This window comes from Schistocerca cancellata, chromosome 2, assembly GCF_023864275.1.
Source record: "Schistocerca cancellata isolate TAMUIC-IGC-003103 chromosome 2, iqSchCanc2.1, whole genome shotgun sequence".
Classification (NCBI taxonomy): Eukaryota; Metazoa; Arthropoda; class Insecta; order Orthoptera; family Acrididae; genus Schistocerca; species Schistocerca cancellata.
In genome coordinates this window covers 192,212,500-192,233,964 of record NC_064627.1, presented here as the reverse complement: position 1 = coordinate 192,233,964, position 21,465 = coordinate 192,212,500, and the positions used below count along the sequence as shown (strand labels likewise).

The following is a 21,465-nucleotide window of genomic DNA, read 5'->3' as shown; positions in this document are numbered from 1 at the left end:
TATATACTGTTAAGAATGGAACTATTGCATAAGCATACTCTGAAAGGAACCTCATTGGTATTCAGCCTGGACCAGAAGACTTGCTTTTATTAAGTGATTTAAATAGCTTCACTGTTCCGAGGATATTTACTGCCACTTCACTGATGTTGGCAGACGTTCTTGATTCGAATTCTGGAATATCTACTTCGTCTTCTTTGGTGAAGGAATTTCGGAAGGCTGTGTTTAGCAACTATGCTTTGGAAGCATTGTCGTCGATAGTATTTCCTTTTCTATCGCGCTGAGAAGGCACTGATTGTGTCTTGCCGCTACCATACTTTACATATGACCTGAATGTCTTTGGTTTTTGTGTCATGTTTCGAGACTAAGTTTCGTTGTGGTAACTATTATAACCATTTCGAATTGATGTCCGCGCTAAATTTTGAGCTTCTGTAAAAGATCGTCAATCTTAGAGATTTTGCATTCTTTTAAATTTGGCATGCTTTTTTTGTTGTTTCTGCAACAGTGGTCTGACCCGTTTTGGTTACCATGGGGGATCAGCTCCGTCGTTTGCTAATTTATTTAGAATAAATATTTCAAATACTGTCGATACTATTTCTTTGAATTCTTGCCATATCTGGTCTACACTTACATTCTTAATTTGGAAGGAGTGGAGATTGTGCCTCAGGAAGGTGTCGAGCGAATTTGTATGTGGTTTTTTTTTTTAATAGAAATATTTTTCGTTTGTTTGGAGGATTTGGGGGTTTCAGTATTCAGTCGCACTGCGACAAACCCGTGTTCACTAATCCCTGTATCCATTTTGATGCTCGTTATTAGCTCAGGATTATTTGTTGCAAAGAGGTCAAGTGTATTTTCACGACCGTTTACTATTAGAATGGGCTCATGAACTAACTGCTCGAAATAATTTTCAGAGAACGCGTTTAGCACAATTTCGGATGATGTTTTATGCGTACCTACAGATTTAAACATGTATATTCGCCAATATATCGCGGGTAAACTGAAGTCACCACCAACTATAATTGTGTGAGTCGGATAGATGTTTGAAATAAAACTCAAATTTTCTTTGAACCTTTCAGAAATTATATTATCTGCGTTGGGAGGTCAGTAAAAGGATTCTTGTTGCAAGAGTGACCTCTTCCCAAACTAATTCGCAGGAATTATCTACTTCAGTTTCGCTACAAGATAAACTACTTTTAACAACAACAAACACGCCACAGCCAACTGTGTTTAGACTATCCTTTCGAAACGCTGTGTAGTTATTAGTTTAGCTTCATTACTGAGTGAATGATGGGTGTCCATTTTTGTTGTGTTTCCATTTGTTTACTGTCATACTCAGCAAATGGAGTACATAGATTGCCGTGGGTAATGCAAAAATGGTTCAAATGGCTCTGAGCACTACGGGACTTAACTGCTGTGGTCATCAGTCCCCTAGAACTTAGAACTACTTAAACCTAACTAACCTAAGGACATCACACACATCCATGCCCGACGTAGGATTCGAACCTGCGACCGTAGCGGTCGCGCGGTTCCAGACTGTAGCGCCTAGAACCGCTCGGCCACCCCGGCCGGCGTGGGTAATGCAGTGTCTACTAGTACAGGAGAGTCAAAGTCAACATTGTAATTTCCTTTTCTTTACGATGTAAGTGTGTTCATGATGTGAAGATATTATTTACAAACTCTATAGCTCAATTACGTGCTTTACAGTTAAATTCAATTTATGACGTAAACGTTTCGTTAAAGGCTATAGCAAATCAGAGCAGAACTGTTACCGTAGTTAACTGGTGAACAATCCTTTGCTTGTAGTTCGCGTCTCGGTTCAGCCTCATGTAAGCACATGTGATTAGTATATTTTGAGTTAAATTTTTCCCACTATTCCGCTAAGTAAGTAGACATTCTTAGCGGCATCAAGCTGGAGAGCCCCGTCAGCCTGGCGCGAGCTCCGCGTAAGAGAACAAGTGGTTTCATGTCCAAAACAGACAAATACTCAGTTCTGAACACTTTAACGTCTCCGAAAATGAATTTTGGAAGTGAAACGCCTTTAGAACTCCCATATTGGCAGGAGAAATTACTATAGTTGCATTTGAAAAACCGAAGTTTATACCGACTTCTCTGAAATGAGGACATTTCCACGATTCATTTGGGAGAAAACAGAATTACGATATCTTAAAAGGTTCAAGAAATATCTCAGTGAAACAGCTTAGCTGAATCACCTTGCATATTGCTCATATACTATGGATATTTTAGCGATGACTCCCAGAATATGTATGTTAGATGTGGGGGGGGGGGGGGGGGTTTGAAGGCCCTAATCTTACTAGATAAAATCTACCCTAATAATAAAACTGTAAAACCGTCGTCTCTGCCTTTCAACACGTTAACTCCAAAACTACTAGACAGATTTCCATGCGGTTTTCAGTGGTAACTTAAGTCTAGCTTAGGGCAACTCATAGACTTCATTTCATCAAAATCGAGTGGCAGGAAGAATATAACGTAAATTAAAGTTTGACTAACATTTTCTTATCTGTCTCTGTTTGGACACGCCAATCTCCAAATGAACTAGAATTTTCAAGTTTTCACTGGTAACCTGAGTATAGCTTTCGGCACCGTATAGGCTTTATTTCATCAAAATCGGGTCACGGAAAAAATATATCCCCACATGTTATAAAAATGTATGTATGTATATGTGTGTGTATGCATGTTCCACAAATCCTCCGAAATGACTGGTCCAATTTCTACCAAAAATGAGGCATAGATCACTTACTGTCTAGAAAGAATAGCTGTGGGGTGAAAACCACCTACCTATCAAAGCGGTGGGGTGGGGGTGAAAAAGAAGTATAGGCCAAGACGCGCGAATTCCCGGATATTTTTCATCCGGTATTTGATTATGAGAGAAGTCTGTCTCTTTCAACAAACCTTACACTTAATTTCAACATTTACGAAGCTTTTTTCTAGCTGACACCTACTCTAAATAATGAAAGGAAAAAGTTTATCGCTTACTACATTACGCTGTTAATTTTCGCAACAGTCTTGACGTTTTACTTTATTACTTCTTTACTACTACCTGTATTCGCATCACATTTTGCAGATACTTCCATATACACTATAGAATGTATCTGAAAAATTATTTCATTGTAAGACACACAGTTAAGGATATATGACGTCATATACACTGAGATGCGTGAGACACTGCCATATCATGCATGACGTTTAAATTTATTATTACTAACGCGATGAACCAATTTCCATGAAATTTGGTAACGGGATAGCTCGAGCCTTGAGAAAGAATATGGGCAGCTTTAGAAAGTATATAGTACAAGATCCTTACTGGTTTGAAAAACATTACGCGAATTCGGGAAAAATATTTACTCTTTGGAAAAGCTATTTAGAGTTTGACGTTTGAACTTTATCATACTTATGAAAATACTTTATGTGCTACATAATTCAATTCAACGTAATGGCACAATGCACGATCGTTACTGTGTTTATTCAATACTTCCACACTATTCGTTTCATACTGTACACGTTGCATAATGTATTGTTATTATGCGCGCAAACCAGTACTTGAGAACGCGAGCACTTAATGACTTGCAACAAACCTTACACGTAATTTGAAATCTATCGGAACGTTTCTCACTCACAACGCCCAAAAAATGATGAGAGAAAAATGGTTATCACTTACTACACTTTCTCTGTTCATGCAGTAAAACTGCCGCATCAGGCATAACGTCATGATATTTAGATGTATTATTTATTTGTTACTAACTCTATTCGCAACACATGTCACAGACAGTATACGCATATACCACTGAATGTACCTGCAAACATATCATTGTACGACACAGAGAGGGTGGGAGGGGGGAGGAGATGAAGGGAAGAGGAGATGGACAGGAAGAGATGGGGAGTCAGGAGTTAGACATAAAAAGGAAAGAGGAGGTGGACCGAAAGAAGAGGACGAAGAGATAGACAAAGAGATAAGGGAGTAGCAGACGGACAGAGAGAGGGGCGGAAGGAGATGGACAAAAGGGACAGGGAGTGTGTGGGTGGAGGAGGTGGATAGGAGAAGGGGGAGAAGGAGATGGACAGAGAGAGGGACAGAGGAGATGGACAGAGAGAGAGGGAAGGAGAAGATGAATTGGTGGAGTTGAAATAAATACATATCCAGTCAATGCCGCGTACTAAGCTAGTAAATGCATTAATAATAAATAAAATTACCTTTACTTACGGACTTGCCTTCGTGTTGGCTTACTACGATACCTTTCCTCATGGGATCACATGGGGAACATTTTGGGGCAGTGGGAATAGCTGCTGGTGAATCTTCCGAGCTGTATGGCCGTGGTCCATGAAACATCTTCTTTCTTGGCGTTTCATTCAGAGCTATGTTCGAAATCTTCAGGGGTGTTCCATGGTTCTCCGGAGTCTTGTCGACTGGTAGGTCGGGTGTCGGAGAGTGACACAGTGCTATCTATAGGTAACTAAGTTTCAGGGCTTCTTCTTTTCTGTTAAAATTATTCCCATGTTTATAGATTTCGATTGCTTTTCTACATATATGTGAGTAATAGTCAGCGCAGACGAAATTTTCGTTTCGGAAAACTTCATGATTTACTGACTGAATATCATAGCCTGCTAAAACTGGTTTTCATCTGCAGTAACGAAAGGTTTGTTCTAAATGCTGGACCCATTTTCAAAAATTCGTATGTATTCAAGTACAAATCCAAATATATCAATGAAAAGAGGAAGTTTCAAAGTTTTTGGGTGGCGGTGGCGGACGGGCGGTGATGGTTTCAGAAGCGGCCGGTAGAGCTCGCGCGGCGATAGGGCCGTCATTCCGTTTCTCTGTTAGCTGCGAGTGAGATGGCGACTGTGGAGCACAAGGTTTTCTGCGTTATTGAGTTCGCGAAATGTGAGTCGCAAATTGTAGTGCAGCGGGCATTTCGTATCAGGTTTGGTATTGAACCACCAACTCGCAAAAGCATTAACCGTTGATTTAAGCAATTTAAACAGACCGGGAGTGTGTGAAAAGAAAAAAGCGCAGGCCGACCGCGTACGTCACAGATTCAAGAGAGTTTTGTGCGCAGTCGCAGTAAGTCTACCAGTAGAACCAGTCAAGAACTTGGAATACCCTAACCAACTGTATGGATAGTTCTGAGACGGCGTTTGCTGTACAAACCCTACCGATAACAGGCTCTCAACCCCAATGACAAAGAAAAGCATCTTGCATTCTGTTAGCAAAGATGGAGGATGACGCATTTCTACAGCGTGTAATTTTTAACGATGAAGCGACGTTCCACCTTAGTGGAAAAGTCAATAGACACAGTTTTCGCATGAGGGGTTTGTAAAATCCACATTCATCATTGCAACATGAAAGAGTCATCGAAGATCAACGTGTTCTGGACAGCATCCCGTACAAAAGCTTATGGACCATTTTTATTTGCGGAAAGAACTGTACTGGGAATCACGTACCTGGACATCTTGGAACAATGCCTGTTCCCTCAAGTTATGAAATATTCCCAGGACTTCATTTTACAACAGGATGGAACTCCGCCTCATTGCCACCGTGATGTAGGAGACTTTCTGAATGACTCGCTTCCTCAGCGTTGGATCGGTCGCGGTGGACTTGAGGACCTGGCTCTATACTTCTGACCACGGAGATCTCCTGATATCAAACTCTGCGACTATTTCTTAAGGGATTATGTGAAGGAAGCTCTATCAACCACTCTGAACGGTTAGCACAACCGGATCACTGCTGCCGTGACTCAGTAACAGCAGATACGCTTTCGCGTGTGTGGGACAGTTTGGCTACTGCGGCGATGTTTGCCGTGCAGCCAACGGTGGCCACATTAACATTTATAACATTTATCACATTTATAATTATTAAATAATTATTAAAAACTAATTAGTTACAAATTATTAGTTTTATTAAATTGATATTAAACATTGTGAAAAGAACTTTGAAACTTCCTCTTTTTATTGGTATAAAGCTTGTTCATTTTGGATTTATTCTTGAATAAATACGAAGTTTTGAAAATGTGACCATCATTTACAATAACCCTGTATTATCCACGTCTATTTGAGAAGCCATCGAAATATACAGGGTGATTCAAAAAGAATACCACAACTTTAAAAATGTGTATTTAATGAAAGAAACATAATATAACCTTCTGTTATACATCATTACAAAGAGTATTTAAAAAGGTTTTTTTCACTCAAAAACAAGTTCAGAGATGTTCAATATGGCCCCCTCCAGACACTCGAGCAATATCAACCCGATACTCCAACTTGTTCCACACTCTCTGTAGCATATCAGGCGTAACAGTTTGCATAGCTGCTGTTATTTCTCGTTTCAAATCATCAATGGTGGCTGGGAGAGGTGGCCAAAACACCATATCCTTAACATACCCCCATAAGAAAAAATCGCAGGGGGTAAGATCAGGGCTTCTTGGAGGCCAGTGATGAAGTGCTCTGTCACGGGCTGCCTGGCGGCCGATCCATCGCCTCGGGTATTTGACGTTCAGATTTCATAACCAACCTTTTTCGTAGGACTCTCCATACAGTTGATTGTGGAATTTGCAGCTCTCTGCTAGCTCTGCGAGTCGATTTTCCTGGGCTGCGAACAAATGCTTGCTGGATGCGTGCTACATTTTCATCACTCGTTCTCGGCCGTCTAGAACTATTCCCTTTGCACATACACCCATTCTCTGTAAACTGTTTATACCAACGTTTAATACACCACCTATCAGGAGGTTTAACACCATACTTCGTTCGAAATGCACGCTGAACAACTGTCGTCGATTCACTTCTGCCGTAATCAATAACACAAAAAGCTTTCTGTTGAGTGGTCGCCATCTTAGCATCAACTGACGCTGACGCCTAGTCAACAGCGCCTCAAGCAAACAAATGTACAACTAAATGAAACTTTATAGCTCCCTTAATTCGCCGACAGATAGTGCTTAGCTCTGCCTTTTGTCGTTGCAGAGTTTTAAATTCCTAAAGTTGTGGTATTCTTTTTGAATCACCCTGTATAAACATGGTGATAATTTTGACAGAAGAAGACATGAAATTTAGTGATATATGGGCAGCAGCTCTACAGAATTTGACATTCAATTCGATAATTAAGTTCAATCTCTGACACGCATTCCTGTGCCAGCCACCTGTAAACTTGTACTGATCCCTTTCTTCACAGTATTTAACTCGCTCTCCAACGCCCAACCCGTTAGCTGGCAAGACACAGTAGAACCAGGAGCACCTCTGAAGATGTCCAGCGCAGTTTGGGACGAAACGTCAGCAACGATAAAGTTTAATAGATCGCGACCACACAACATGGAAGCAAAGACAGTTGCACCCGCGGTACAAGAAAGATCAGGAGAATGAGGACAGGCAAAAGTTAGTAGAGATTCGTGCTGCTTTAAAAAGAGCGATGCGCGAAGCATTCAACCACTACCGCCGTCATACCTTAGCAAAAGATCTTGCTGAAAACCCAAGGAAATTCTGGTCTTACGTAAAATTGGTAAGCGGGTCGAAGGCTTCCATCCAGTCACTCATTGATCAGTCTGGCCTGGCAACGGAATACAGCAAAACGAAAGCTGAAATTTTGAATTTAGCATTTGAGAAATCTTTCACGCAGGAGAATCGTACAAACATACCGCCGTTTGAGTCTCGTACAGATTCCCGTATGGAGGACATAGTGATAGACATCCCTGGGACTGTGAAGCAACTGAATGGGTTGAAAATAAATAAATCGCTAGGTCCTGATGGGATTCCAATTCGGTTTTACAGAGAGTACTCTACTTCATTGGGTTCTTACTTAGCTTGCATTTATGGCGAATCTCTTGCCCAACGTAACGTCCCGAGCGACTGGAAAAAAGCGCAAGTGACGCCTGTATATAAGAAGGGTAGAAGGACGGATCCTCAAAATTACAGATCAATATCCTTAACATCGGTTTGTTGCAAGATTCTCGAACATATTCTCAGTTCGAATATAATGAATTTCCTTGAGACACATAAGTTGCTGTCCATGCATCAGCACGGCTTTAGAAAGCATCGCTCATGCGAAACGCAACACGCACTTTTTTCACATGATATCTTGCGAACCATGAATGAAGGGTATCAGACGGATGCCATATTCCTTGACCTCTGGAAAGCGTTTGACTCGGTGCCCCACTGCAGACTCCTAACTAAGGTACGAGCTTATGGGATTGGTTCCCAAATATGTGAGTGGCTCGAAGACTTCTTAAGTAATAGAACCCAGTACGTTGTCCTCGATGGTGAGGGTTCCTTGGAGGTGAGGGTATCATCTGGAGTGCCCCATGGAAGTGTGGTAGGTCCACTGTTGTTTTCTATCTACATAAATAATCTTTTGAATAGGGTGGCTACCAATGTGCGGCTGTTTGTTGATGATGCTGTGGTGTACGGGAAGATGTCGTCGTTGAGTGACTGTAGGAGGATACAAGATGACTTGGACAGGATTTGTGATTGGTGTAAAGAATGGCAGCTAACTCTAAATATAGATAAATGTAAATTAATGCAGATGAATAGGAAAAAGAATCCCGTAGTGTTTGAATACTGCATTAGTAGTGTAGCTCTTGAACAGTCACGTCGATTAAATATTTGGGCGTAACATTGCAGAGCGATATGAAGTGGGACAAGCGTGTAATGGCAGTTGTGGGGAAGGCGGATAGTCCTCTTCGTTTCATTGGTAGAATTTTGGGAAGATGTGGTTCATCTGCAAAGGAGACCGCTTATAAAACACTAATACGCCCTATTCTTGAGTACTGCTCGAGCGTTTGGGATCCCTATCAGGTCGGATTGAGGGAGGACATAGAAGCAATTCAGAGGCGGGCTGCTAGATTTGTTACTGGTAAGTTTGATCATCACGCGAGTGTTACGAAAATGCTTCAGGAACTCGGGTGGGAGTCTCTGGAGGAAAGGAGGCGCTCTTTTCGTGAATCGCTACTGAGGAAATTTAGAGAACCAGCATTTGAGGCTGACTGCAGTACAATTTTACTGCCGCCAACTTACATTTCGCGGAAAGACCACAAAGATCAGATAAGAGGGATTAGGGCTCGTACAGAGGCATATAGGCAGTCATTTTTCCCTCGTTCTGTTTGGGAGTGGAACAGGGAGAGAAGATGCTAGTTGTGGTACGAGGTACCCTCCGCCACGCACCGTATGGTGGATTGCGGAGTATGTATGTAGATGTAGATGTAGATCCGCTAGCAGCTAAGACAACTGGTGTTCGAAGCCTCGGTTGTGTGATGTAACGGGTATGTGTACGTGTGTGTTGCGACAGGTGGTGTCTCTGGCCGCCGTGGCGGCTGCGCAGTACAAGGGCCCGCAGACGACGCCGGTGCCGATCCTGAAGCAGATCAACCGCCACAACGACGACGGCTCCTACAGCTACGGCTACGAGGCGGCCGACGGCTCCTTCAAGATCGAGACGAAGCACCCCACGGGCGAGGTCTACGGCAAGTACGGCTACGTCGACGACTCGGGACACCTGCGCGAGATCGAGTACGGCGCCTCCAGGAGGGGATTCGAGCCCGCAGGTAAGCGTCACTGCCGCGCTCACCTTCATCTCCTCTGCCCTTGACAGGATTCTTACGAGTCGTCCAGCGAGGCCACCATACCTCAAAAACCCGAAGTCGTCACGGACAGCTCCAAATGTGGACGGCAAAAATTTGGTTCACTTTCCTTTTGATCGTGCTAGAAGGAAAAACCTCTTGCATATAAGAGGCGTGTGTAAGGTCTGTTTGAACATAAGTACACAACGAAAGGTTATTTCAAAAAAGTAAATTTATTTTCAGAAAGTACATTCATACTTCACTCTATTTTTCAACATCGTTGCCAGGTTTGTTCAAACACGTATCATACTTGTCTTTCAATTTTAAAATATCCTCTTCATAAGAAATTTGCCGCCTTCTCCGATAACCAATAGTTCACTGCCGTTTTCACGTCGTCGTCATCATTGTAACGGTCAGATGGTAAACGCTCGGCGCAAGATCAGGACTATAGGGTGAGTGGTCTAAAACTTCCCAGCCAAAACTGTCCAATAAATAGCGGGTCTGACCTGCAGTGTGAGGTTCAAAATGGTTCAAATGGCCCTGAGCACTATGCGACTTAATTTCTGAGATCATCAGTCGCCTAGAACTTAGAACTAATTAAACCTAACTAACCTAAGGACATCACACACATCCATGCCCGAGGTAGGATTCGAACCTGCGACCGTAGCAGTCACGCGGTTCCGGACTGAAGCGCCTAGAACCGCACGGCCACCGCGGCCGGCTGCAGTGTGATGTCTTGCATTGTCATGGAGAAGTACAATTCCCTTTGTCAGCATGCCGCATCTTTTGTTTTGAATCACTCTGCCTAACTTTCTCAGGATTTGGCAGTATGCTTCTTCATTGATAGTGGTTCCTCGTTGCATGAAGTCGACCAACAAAAGACCATGCCTGTCCCGAAACACCAGCGCCATGATTTTGACCGGGACAGAGTCTGTTTGGCCTTCACCTCTACAGACGAGTGTGTGTGTGTCTACATTCCATGCTCTGTTGCTTCGATTCGAACGTGATATGCGAAACCCATGTTGCGTCTCCAGGTACGATCTGACTCAAGAAGCCGTCACCATCTTCATGATAACGAGTCAAGCAGTTCATCGCACACTCAAATCTTTGGTTTTTGTGGTTCTCTGTTAAGAGTTTCGGGACCCAACGGGTGCACAGTTGTCTAAAATTTAGGTGTTCAGAAACAATGTTGCAAAGCACTGTTCTCGACACGTAAGGAAATTCGTTTGAGAGACCTGTTATTGTGAAGCGCCTGTTCTCGCGAATCCTCGCTTCAACTGAAGCCACCAAATACTCTGTAATCAAAGAAGAGCGACCGGAGCGGTCCTCGTCATGGACGATGTCACGGCCATCTTTGATCTGTCGATGAATTTCTGCAGCAGACATGTTCCTTGCTGACAAAAACCATATTACTGAGCGAACCTCACACGCGGCGGGCGAGTTGATAGTCTGAAACATTTTGAAAGCACAGAACAGAACCGTAAAGGTTAGCTACAGAGCTGGAACTGAGCACAGTTGTTCCCGAGGCATGCTGGTACACGACGCACGCGCTCGTTGCGATATGCACGCGAACTACTAGTGTCTACAACAAAATGGACCTTACTTAAAGAAACACGCCACATAACGACAAACAGTGGATGAAATTTGTAAACACAAATTTTTTAAACTAAAAACTGTGTAAAATATTGTATGACTAAGAAATTTTAGACCAAAAGTTGGTCTTATTTAGTGGATGTGCGTTAGCCTTCATGAGATTCTAAATAGTGCATAGCGCATAGTGCACAGTAGCACTGCATGACACAGAGGGAGAGAGATAGTTCTCTCTTGTCAACAGTCGTAGAGCACCCAGTTCGTCTGATAATTCCCATCTACTATTGTAGCTTTTGCTTCTTGCAATTCCTGAAAGTAGTCAGTCCCAAGATTTCCTGCCAGCCTTGGGGAAAATTGTAGCCTTTAGACCAGTCTCGGAAGTGGCTATTTTTTTCTTGTCACATTTCTACTCTAGTCTGCTGCAGGGTGTTTGTGAGGTTTTCTGTTCTGTGCAGGAAACTCCTCCTCGATTAAAGTCGGTGGCGGGATGTTTCGTATCCAAAAAAACGGTGCACTGCAGAAGTGAATACGAGGTGCATTCAAGTTCTAAGGCCTCCGATTTTTTTTCTCCGGACTGGAAAGAGATAGAAACATGCGCATTGTTTTAAAATGAGGCCGCGTTAATTGTCAATATGTCCCAGAGATGGCAGCACCATACGGCAGATGGAATTTTACCGCCAGTGGCGAGAATGAGAACTGTTTTAAATACTTAAAATGGCGACGTTTTCCTTACTTGAACAGCGTGCAATCATTCGTTTTCTGAATTTGCGTGGTGTGAAACCAATTGAAATTCATCGACAGTTGAAGGAGACATGTGGTGATGGAGTTATGGATGTGTCGAAAATGCGTTCGTAGGTGCGACAGTTTAATGAAGGCAGAACATCATGTGACAACAAACCGAAGCAACCTCGGGCTCGCACAAGCTGGTCTGACGACATGATCGAGAAAGTGGAGAGAATTGTTTTGGGGGATCGCCGAATGACTGTTGAACAGATTGCCTCCAGAGTTGGCATTTCTGTGGATTCTGTGCACACAATCTTGCATGACGACCTGAAAATGCGAAAAGTGTCATCCAGGTGGGTGCCACGAATGCTGACGGACGACCACACGGCTGCCCGTGTGGCATGTTGCCAAGCAATGTTGACGCGCAACGACAGCATGAATGGGACTTTCTTTTCGTCGGTTGTGACAATAGATGAGACGTGGATGCCATTTTTCAGTCCAGAAACAAAGCGCCAGTCAGCTCAATGGAAGCACACAGATTCACCGCCACCAAAAAGAATTCGGGTAACCGCCAGTGCTGAAAAAGTGATGGTGTCCATGTTCTGGGACAGCGATGGCGTAATCCTTACCCATTGTGTTCCAAAGGGCGCTACGGTAACAGGTGCATCCTACGAAAATGTTTTGAAGAACAAATTCCTTCCTGCACTGCAACAAAAATGTCCGGGAAGGGCTGCGCGTGTGCTGTTTCACCAAGACAACGCACCCGCACATCGAGCTAACGTTACGCAACAGTTTCTTCGTGATAACAACTTTGAAGTGATTCCTCATGCTCCCTACTCACCTGACCTGGCTCCTAGTGACTTTTGGCTTTTTCCAACAATGAAAGACACTCTCCGTGGCCGCACATTCACCAGCCGTGCTGCTATTGCCTCAGCGATTTTCCAGTGGTCAAAACAGACTCCTAAAGAAGCTTTCGCCGCTGCCATGGAATCATGGCGTCAGCGTTGTGAGAAATGTGTACGTCTGCAGGGCGATTACGTGGAGAAGTAACGCCAGTTTCATCGATTTCGGGTGGGTAGTTAATTAGAAAAAAATCGAAGGCCTTAGAACTTGAATGCACCTCGTATTTTAGTTTCTTGCTTCTTGGCTGCCACTTCGCTAGCGGAGCGATACCGGCTAGATAGTACAGCTTGTCAGTCATTGCTGGTCTCAAACAGTTGGTGATGATGCGATGTGATTCAATGAGTGGTACGTCCACTTGTCTAGCATGGCTGGAGGCTCATACAATACAGCACATGCGTACTCTTCTGATGAGAATCACATGGCTAAAGCTGTAGTCCCCATTGACCTAGGTTGGCATCCCGGGTAGTACCTGTTAATTTTTGCACGATGTTAGTTCTAACAGCTACTTTATACTTCGTGTTTGCAATGTTTCATGTAGCTGAGTGCTCTATCTACGTAGCATTTCAAAATTAATACATCGACTGCGAATGGCTATAACTATTTAATGCGTAGTGATAAGAATTACAGATAATGTAAAACAAAGTTCATAGTATCGATCGCTGCGCAGGTGCTGGAAGCTGAAAACATTAAATTTACAATACGAATCTGCTCTAACCGGAAGTCACTCCACGCCACAGACTTTATTTTCGCATACTTAGCTTTTTTTTATTACAACTTGCAGTATTATGTTTTCAAGGTTACGGCGCACTGAAGATTTGTCGTAACACGTCACCGTTATCATTAAATACCAGTTAATGACGCATCAACGATATAAGCCTTCAGGTGACACTATGACAACCAAGACAAAACACGGAATCCATTCGACTACGGCGTAGTGTAATGGATAATGTCGTAGCTTACAGTATCGAAAAGAGTAGGTTCGCGTTTCGCTCTAAACTAATGTTTTCTTTTTTTCTCTTTCTCCGTCTTAGCGTTTTATCACAGTCTGGTACTTTCTTACGAAAGTATGTTCTGCAATATTCGATGACATTTATATTTCTGTTTGGTTAGAATGTGAAGAATGACATAAATATTTTGCTCTTCATTTCCGAACATTTGGCTATTTCCGAGTGTTTGTTTAGGCAGGAACCTAAGAGGACAGCATAAATTTCTGCTATTATGAATAAGTGGAAAGGTTAATCACCGCAACAGTCGCATATGGGCTTCACCTTCGTCTGCAATTCAGCGTTATTATGATTCCCTGAGTGTTAATTTTCTGCGCTATGTCAGCAAAAAAGTAAAGAGTGGTGCACGACATAAACCAACATTTGTTTCTGTAAAAAATATTTACTTCAGTCGAAATACATAAATGTAAAATGCAGCGTGTTAATAATATAACTGAAAATTATGTTCTGCTTATGACGTGTTCAAAATGTCCACCGTTGCGTCTACCAGGTTCTTTAACACAAACTCCTATGTTTTGAATTACTCGCCGACACTTATCCTCGGTTATCTCTTTCACGCCTCAATCACAAACGCTAGCAGTTCTGTCACTGTGCGAACACGTTTCGGGAAAATCATTTCCTTCAGAAATTCCCAAAGAAAAAGATCACATGGACTCAAATCAGGACTGTTGGGGCGGGGGGGGGGGGGGGGTCAGTTTTGTCCATACGCGAAACGATTAGGAAATCTGTCTGAAATGACATTTGGGTTAAAAATTCCATGCATTCAACATAAGACAACATTATCTGTAATTGATTTGGCTCCATCCTGCATGAACCACTGGTTTTCTAATTGAAACCCTTTTACAAGGGTCAAGGAAACAAAATTATTACGCAACACGGTCAGATTACGTTCAGTGTTGACTGTGTGTTCAAAAATGAATGGCCCTGTTACTACATAACTTGAGAGAGATGGAGATACACTAAATCTTTGAGCGTGATGCACTTTTTCACGAAGCACGCTTGGATTCTGGGAACTCAAAAGCGCACATTTTGTTTATAAGCAACGCCATCAAGTTGAAATGTGCCTCATGTGAAAATTAAATATTGTTCAATAATACGTATCGATTCACAACCCGTTCAGGTAATGTCATTCTTCGATGTTAATTTAGGTAACACCGTTATATTTTGCAGATACAAATGCAAATCAGTTTTTAAAATTCGCTGTACAGATTGTACAGAAATCCTAAACAGTGCTGCTGTTTTTCTGGTTGATTTGCCTTGGATTCTCGGAAACTCTGCCCTGACAGTTTTGATATTCTGTGGTTAATGAAAATCGGCAAGGCCGTTCACGTGTCCTCTTACGGACTGAATCATCACGTTTAAATGATGGTGAACATCGAATTTTAAAACGTGCAGGAAACCGTCCTTGTGAAAACACCACACTTTTCGTTTCATTTACGAACAGTACAGTTATACCGCACCGTTCAAGAGTCAGTCCTCCTCTGTCAGCCATGGAACGATGCACAAACAGTGCAATCGAAAATAAAAGACACCAACCTCCATGAGCTATTCTCAATTCTACCAACACAATACAGAATAACAATTGCTAACCTAAAAAATTAGTGCCAAAACGAGTGCTGAATCATTTCATACGCCTCTGTGTAATGTGTCTATATTTCTTCATTGAGATAAGTGTTGCGCAGTGGGTGATGCCACAGATGATACGTACTTCAGCAGGATGGAGCACCTCAGTACTGGGGTATGGAGGCTTCGCACGTTCTTAAATCTCATCGCTCCCAAACAGCTGGTTCGGTGGTGTTCGACATGAGGATACAATATTCTCATTTTGGATACCTACATTTGCGGACGTGACAGGAATGGATTTACTTTATGGGTTTAGGTGCGTTCTTCGCAGAAAAAAAGTTCCAGAATTCAAAACGCGCATTTCTAATGCATTGCGCCAGTAACTCAACATATGCTTCAGATTATGACGTGAAGTGTATTATCTTTAGATGTCCGTGTGACCAGGAGAGTCATACTGAACACGTATAAATTATGTAAAAAACCTATACGTATAAAGCATGTATAAAAAAGTACTCTGGAGATGTGTTCATGGTATTGCCTATCTGGAGGCACGAAATAACTTTATATGACAATACGGAGCGGATGATTTGTGAACATTCTCTTACACGCCAACTCCTTGGCAGGGCGCTCTACAATTATTCCACACCGCTTATTACGAATCGACACATGTAGAGATGTACATGCCATAATTGCCATGTAGTCGTCCTCTGAAACCCCAGAGGTCCTTGTGAAAACCCTGTAATGTATGTAAATAGATAAAACTGCAACCAGCCACTTTTTAAACTAGTTATTTATTATTCGATGAACCGGTTTTCGAACCTTTTCAGGTTCATCTTCAGATGGTTTTCTGGAAGTTAAATCACTATTTCTAGCGTAATGCTGGGTGATGGCTATCGACATTTTAGGCGGATTTTTTCTGTTAGTGTCCACCTGTCTGCTGCCAGGTGGTACATCACTTCACACACTTTTACACAATCTTTGTGCATTTACACTGTAATAGTTTCGCTATTACAGAGTAAATGCATACAGATTGTGTCAAAGTATGTGAAGTGATGTACCAACTGGCCAAGAAAATGGAAGCAGACAGATGGACACTAACAGTAAAAAGCCGCCCATACTGTCACAAGCCAACACCCAGCATTATGCTAGAAATAGCGATTTAACTTCCAAAACACCATCTGAAGATGAACCTGAAAAGGTTTGAATACCGGTTCATGGAATAATAAAGAACTATTCAAAAAAGTGACTGGTTGCAGTTTTATGTATTTACATTCAATTAACAGTCACGGGTTCTACAATGTCCATTATGGATAAGCTTTGTCCTGCACTGTCTATAACCCACAATTTCCTTCTATTAGTGACAACTTATATACTATCCTCTGTCCTTACACTGTACGCTGAGCGCGATGCTGTGTGCGTGGTTACAGGTACGGGCATCAACGTGCCTCCACCGACGCTGCAGAACACGGCGTCGCCGTCTTACGACAACCCGGACGGCTACGACGACGGACAGTACCGCGAGGACCCCAGCGTCTACTACAAGTCGGAGGGCTACAACAGCCGCCCCAGCAGCAGCTTCCGCTCGCGGCCCGCCTTCTCGGCACCGCCCCCGCCGCCCCCACCGCCCCCACAGTACAGCGCGCCCGCCCCCGCTCCGGCGCCGGCGCCGGCGCACAACTATTACAACGCACCCCCGCAGAACAACTACTACAACCCACCCCCGCAGCAGCACCGCTACTTCAACCAGCCCTCATACCCTCGGCCGCCCATCAGCGTCGACCCCAACATCTTCCGGGGACACCCCGCCAGCAACTTTGACGTCAACACTGGGTCGTACACCATCACCTACTCCGGTCGCTGACCACCTCTTCTTCTCTGTCCCCTAACGAAGTTTCCACCAATAAAACCTATGCTTTATTTATTGTATCCACAAGCTACACCGTATATATTCAGTCCTTCCTCCTCCTATTTCTACCGTTATTAAAGCAGGAGGTAGACTGGCCACTGCATCGTGCCAACGGAAATATTTGTTCCTGTCAATGGAGGTCTCCACTGGTTTAAGTTACGAGCTCGTTACTGTAATGATAGCATGAGACCACCCAGATAACAGCTGCCAGATTAAACGTCAGAGAAGGTTATTCTGACAACACTGAATAACTTGGTGACCGACGGACATGTTGATAAATGATGTAAAGAAATTAAATATTAAACACACGTTATTCCTGTTGCAGGAACCAAGAACTATCCTATTGATTACACAATCTAACAGCTTCCCTAATAACATTATACAGCTTTATCTCTTTTCTATAAATTATATAAATTTGGCGCAGACGTCATTGGTGTGATGCTTGAAGTGCTTATACGTGTTATTCTTGATGAATAACGTTAGCAAGACACCTAGCAATTTTTCTATTGCTAAGACCGCTTTCGAAAGATCTATGCCGTCATCATTGGATCTTGTAACACAGTTAGTCGTACATTCTTGTTACAATACTGGAAGTCACACAGTCACGTATCGTCAAACAAAACGTGGCAAGGAACATCAGCTTGCCACAAACAAAATAACACACAGTTAAAACATACAGCATTCTGTGCTGATGTCCTAGCACTCTTGAGTGCATGCTGTGACATCAGCACAACAGTTATATGTTTTAATTTTGTGGTGTTGTATTGATGACTAACTGATGTTCTCTGCCACGCTATACTTGACGCAACATCACTACGTGACATTCAGTATTGTAACAAGCATGTACAACTAATAATGTTAATATATCCGATGATGACAGCTTAGATCTCTCGAAATTGGACAAGAAGAATTGCTAGCGATCTTGGCTAACTTGATTCTTCAAGAGTAATATAACTTCCAGATCGGCCCAAACTGGCGCAGTATAAAACATATATTACTTATATATGTAATATAAACGAGAACTTTAACTGAAATATTTAAAGGATTGCTGAAACATATGCTTTTATCTTCCTCCTTCAACTGTACCATCACTGAAAGTGATACCAATGTCTCTTGCAAGCAGTATGCACCTTTTCTACACATATTTTACTATGCAATTTGCAGTGAGCTTTTTCAACAGATTTTTCGGGCAGCACATGCATCGCTTAGTTCTTTTATTGTTTCAGAATGACCTAAATTGTAGTAAAGGTTATTTCACCTATAAATTTGATAAAATATTTATCAGAGTTACGCCGCTGAACAGGACCGTACATTTTCTATTCATTATTTTTCTAGTCTTTGCAGTATTTTAGAAGTGAATTTTCAAACAGTTTTTCTATAAATAAAGCATTACCAAAACGTAAAATAGATCACTTTATTTCCTTTCTACGTTCCTTAATACAGCACGGTAAGGAAAAGTAACCTCTATTCCTTTCATCGCAAGCGACTTTACATAAACTTCTCACACGTCAATGTTATGAAAGCGTAATAAATTTTAAATCAATTTTTCCTTGAATTAATGTATATGGTGCTAAACTACGCTTAATTATTACGCTCATAATGAGAACTAAGAATGAGATATCACTCGTAGTGTATAATTTTTCATATCTCAGTGTCACTCTGTTTTGTGCACACACTGTAATTTCCCCAAACTCTCAGAGGCCCAATGTCATTCACAGATACTTAGAGGGGAATACGTGTTACACATTACGCCATTTAATTTCAGTGTAATCTCTATCTGAGAGAAGTCAATATTTATACAAATACTGTACTGTAAGATTTTTGTATGTAAGTATTTAAACGACTTAAGAAGTCATCTGTGTTCTTGCACGTTGAATAAAGACTTACGCACACATGTACCTTTTATTTACCAATGTGCAAAGTTACATACTCACACAAAGAACGCAAAGAAATATCACAGATTTATTGATATAACCTTTCCTGTAGTTTTCATGGTTTCGGGATTTGACGCTCTTTCGAGCATCAAACTGTGTGTAAATGTCAGTAAATACTTATCAAATTCTTGAGACTGTAGTCCGTTGTGTCACCACCAGACAGACAACAGACAAGAGATCTGTCAGGATAAAAGACCAACGCTCTTCTCTAGAAGGATCTGATCACGCCTTATGACCAACGGTGAAGTATAATCTGCTGGCTTACTTGTGTCTTCGATATGTAACAGATATAAAATGTGTTGCCTTTCTGCAGTAGCGGCGACGATTTCAGGACGAACCATCACTCGCAGATGCCAGCTGGATATGGCAGGCTTCAAAATATTGTGCTGGACAACTGAGTCGGCTGGGAAGGCAGGAACATTTTTTTTTTTCCATGTTCTATCCACATTATCATTCCTGATACTTTTGTGAGAAAGAGATTCGTTTCCAGTGACGTAATAATAAGTATTATATATCATAAGGTAATGTTTTAATGTCTACATTAAAGCCATCTATTTAAGTTGATTATCGGGTAGTAAATTGACTGGGTCAGATTCTCGTTTTAAACTTCTAGATTTCTTCTCGAGCAGTAAATCTCACAGGTATGTGAACATACTTTTTAGGCCAAGTCACGGTACACCCCATTTCTCCTACGTTTAAAAAGACGTGTTTTACTCTAGTGTTTCACGATTCGTACTGCTCCACACATTATTTTTAGATAGGGTGATGTGCGGAAAAGTTTTCAGAGAAAGAGACAATGGAGGACGTCTCATGATCGTTAAGGCCATTAACCAACAAATTCTCGTCCACCTGTACAACAGATGGAGGGGAGAGATGTAGAAAAACACTATGGCGCTCTATAATCACGCCAACATATTTTTGAAATGATTAGGAAAAAGGCAAGAAGACTTAAATCTAAATCAGGAAAGTATAATTTCGTCATCCTTATACAAATACAGCGCCCAAACTAGTGTTTTCGTTGAGTGACGTCGAAGAGACGTAAGGTAAGAAATAAATAACGTTTTGATCCAATAGCGTCGTGATGATCGGTGATTGCTAAGACTAGTGATTTGTCTTTGTCAATAAAGGCCTATTTCTGTGACAGCCAACATTTTTCATTTACGTGTAGAAGTGCATCTAGAACTTTGAATTAAAAATCTCACCTGAATTGTCCACACTACTCGCGATTATGCATGTAATATTCTTTAGCAAAAAATTATATTATAACTGCTTTATGTAACATGAAGTTTTGTGAATTTTTGTCACACCTGAAGACAATAACGTGCTTAAACCGGTAATGTTAATGTTTGCAGTAATTAGCGATCTTTTTATAAGAAGTAGTTATATGAACATTTGGAAGAGCCTAGCTTTTAACTGACAACAGCAGTTCCTTGCCATATGTATTTACGTCGTTTGTAGATTAATAATTATAGCCATTACAAGTCGATTGTTTGTGGGTTGGTTAATACCTCCAACTACATGTGGCAAGAGCAACCCATTGATGGTTATTTTCCCATGGGCAGCACGTCAGGTGTTGAAGTGTCGACACGTGACGGCGAAACGGTTAGTTCATACTTTCAGGCGCTGTCTTAGTGGTACAATACAACCGTGCAGAAAACATCAGGTCGTAAAGGTTTTGATTTATTTGTGGGAACACTGTCCGTCACAGAGATAAAACAACCAAGACACTGATGAGAAAATATTAAGGTACCACATATAAAAATATATGCACTTTTACCTGCTACACCTGCGTATGGCGGCGTCCGAGTACGAAAATTTTGGTTCCCCTATTATAAATATGGTTCCCCTATTATAAATACAATGATCGACATTCGGTGATATGGCAAGATACAATCATTCGAAACAAAAAAGGGTACTAAACGTGTACAGTAAAATATATACCTTAACAGCTATGAGCACTATTTCAGAAGAGACGGTTTTCACAGTAGCGAAGATGAATAACTGCTGACAGTCCTTAAGGTATGCACTTTACAACCCGTGTTTACCGGAAAGTTTCGTCCTCAAAAATGGCTCAAATGGCTCTGAGCACTATGGGACTTAACTTCTGAGGTCATCAGTCCCTTAGAACTTCGAACAACCTAAACCTAACTAACCTAAGGACATCATCACATCCATGCCCGAGGCAGGATTCGAACCTGCAGCCTTTGTGGTCACGCGGTTCCAACCTGTAGCGCCTAGAACCGCTCGGCCACCCTGGCCGGCAAACTTTCGTCCTCTTTTGATCCATACTA

At 42.0% G+C, this 21,465-nt stretch overlaps 1 protein-coding gene across 1 annotated transcript in view; it reads left to right on the top strand.

Moving 5' to 3' along the window:
- The window catches only part of LOC126161510 (uncharacterized), a 35,182-nt gene extending 16,050 nt beyond the window's left edge, over positions 1 to 19,132 (top strand). The window contains exons 2-3 of the mRNA XM_049917414.1: positions 9,281 to 9,536; positions 16,762 to 19,132. Of these exons, the coding sequence (XP_049773371.1) occupies positions 9,281 to 9,536; positions 16,762 to 17,195 (690 nt within the window). The 3' untranslated portion in view covers positions 17,196 to 19,132. The remainder of the gene's footprint in view (positions 1 to 9,280; positions 9,537 to 16,761) is intronic.
- The last annotated feature ends 2,333 nt before the right edge of the window (positions 19,133 to 21,465 follow it).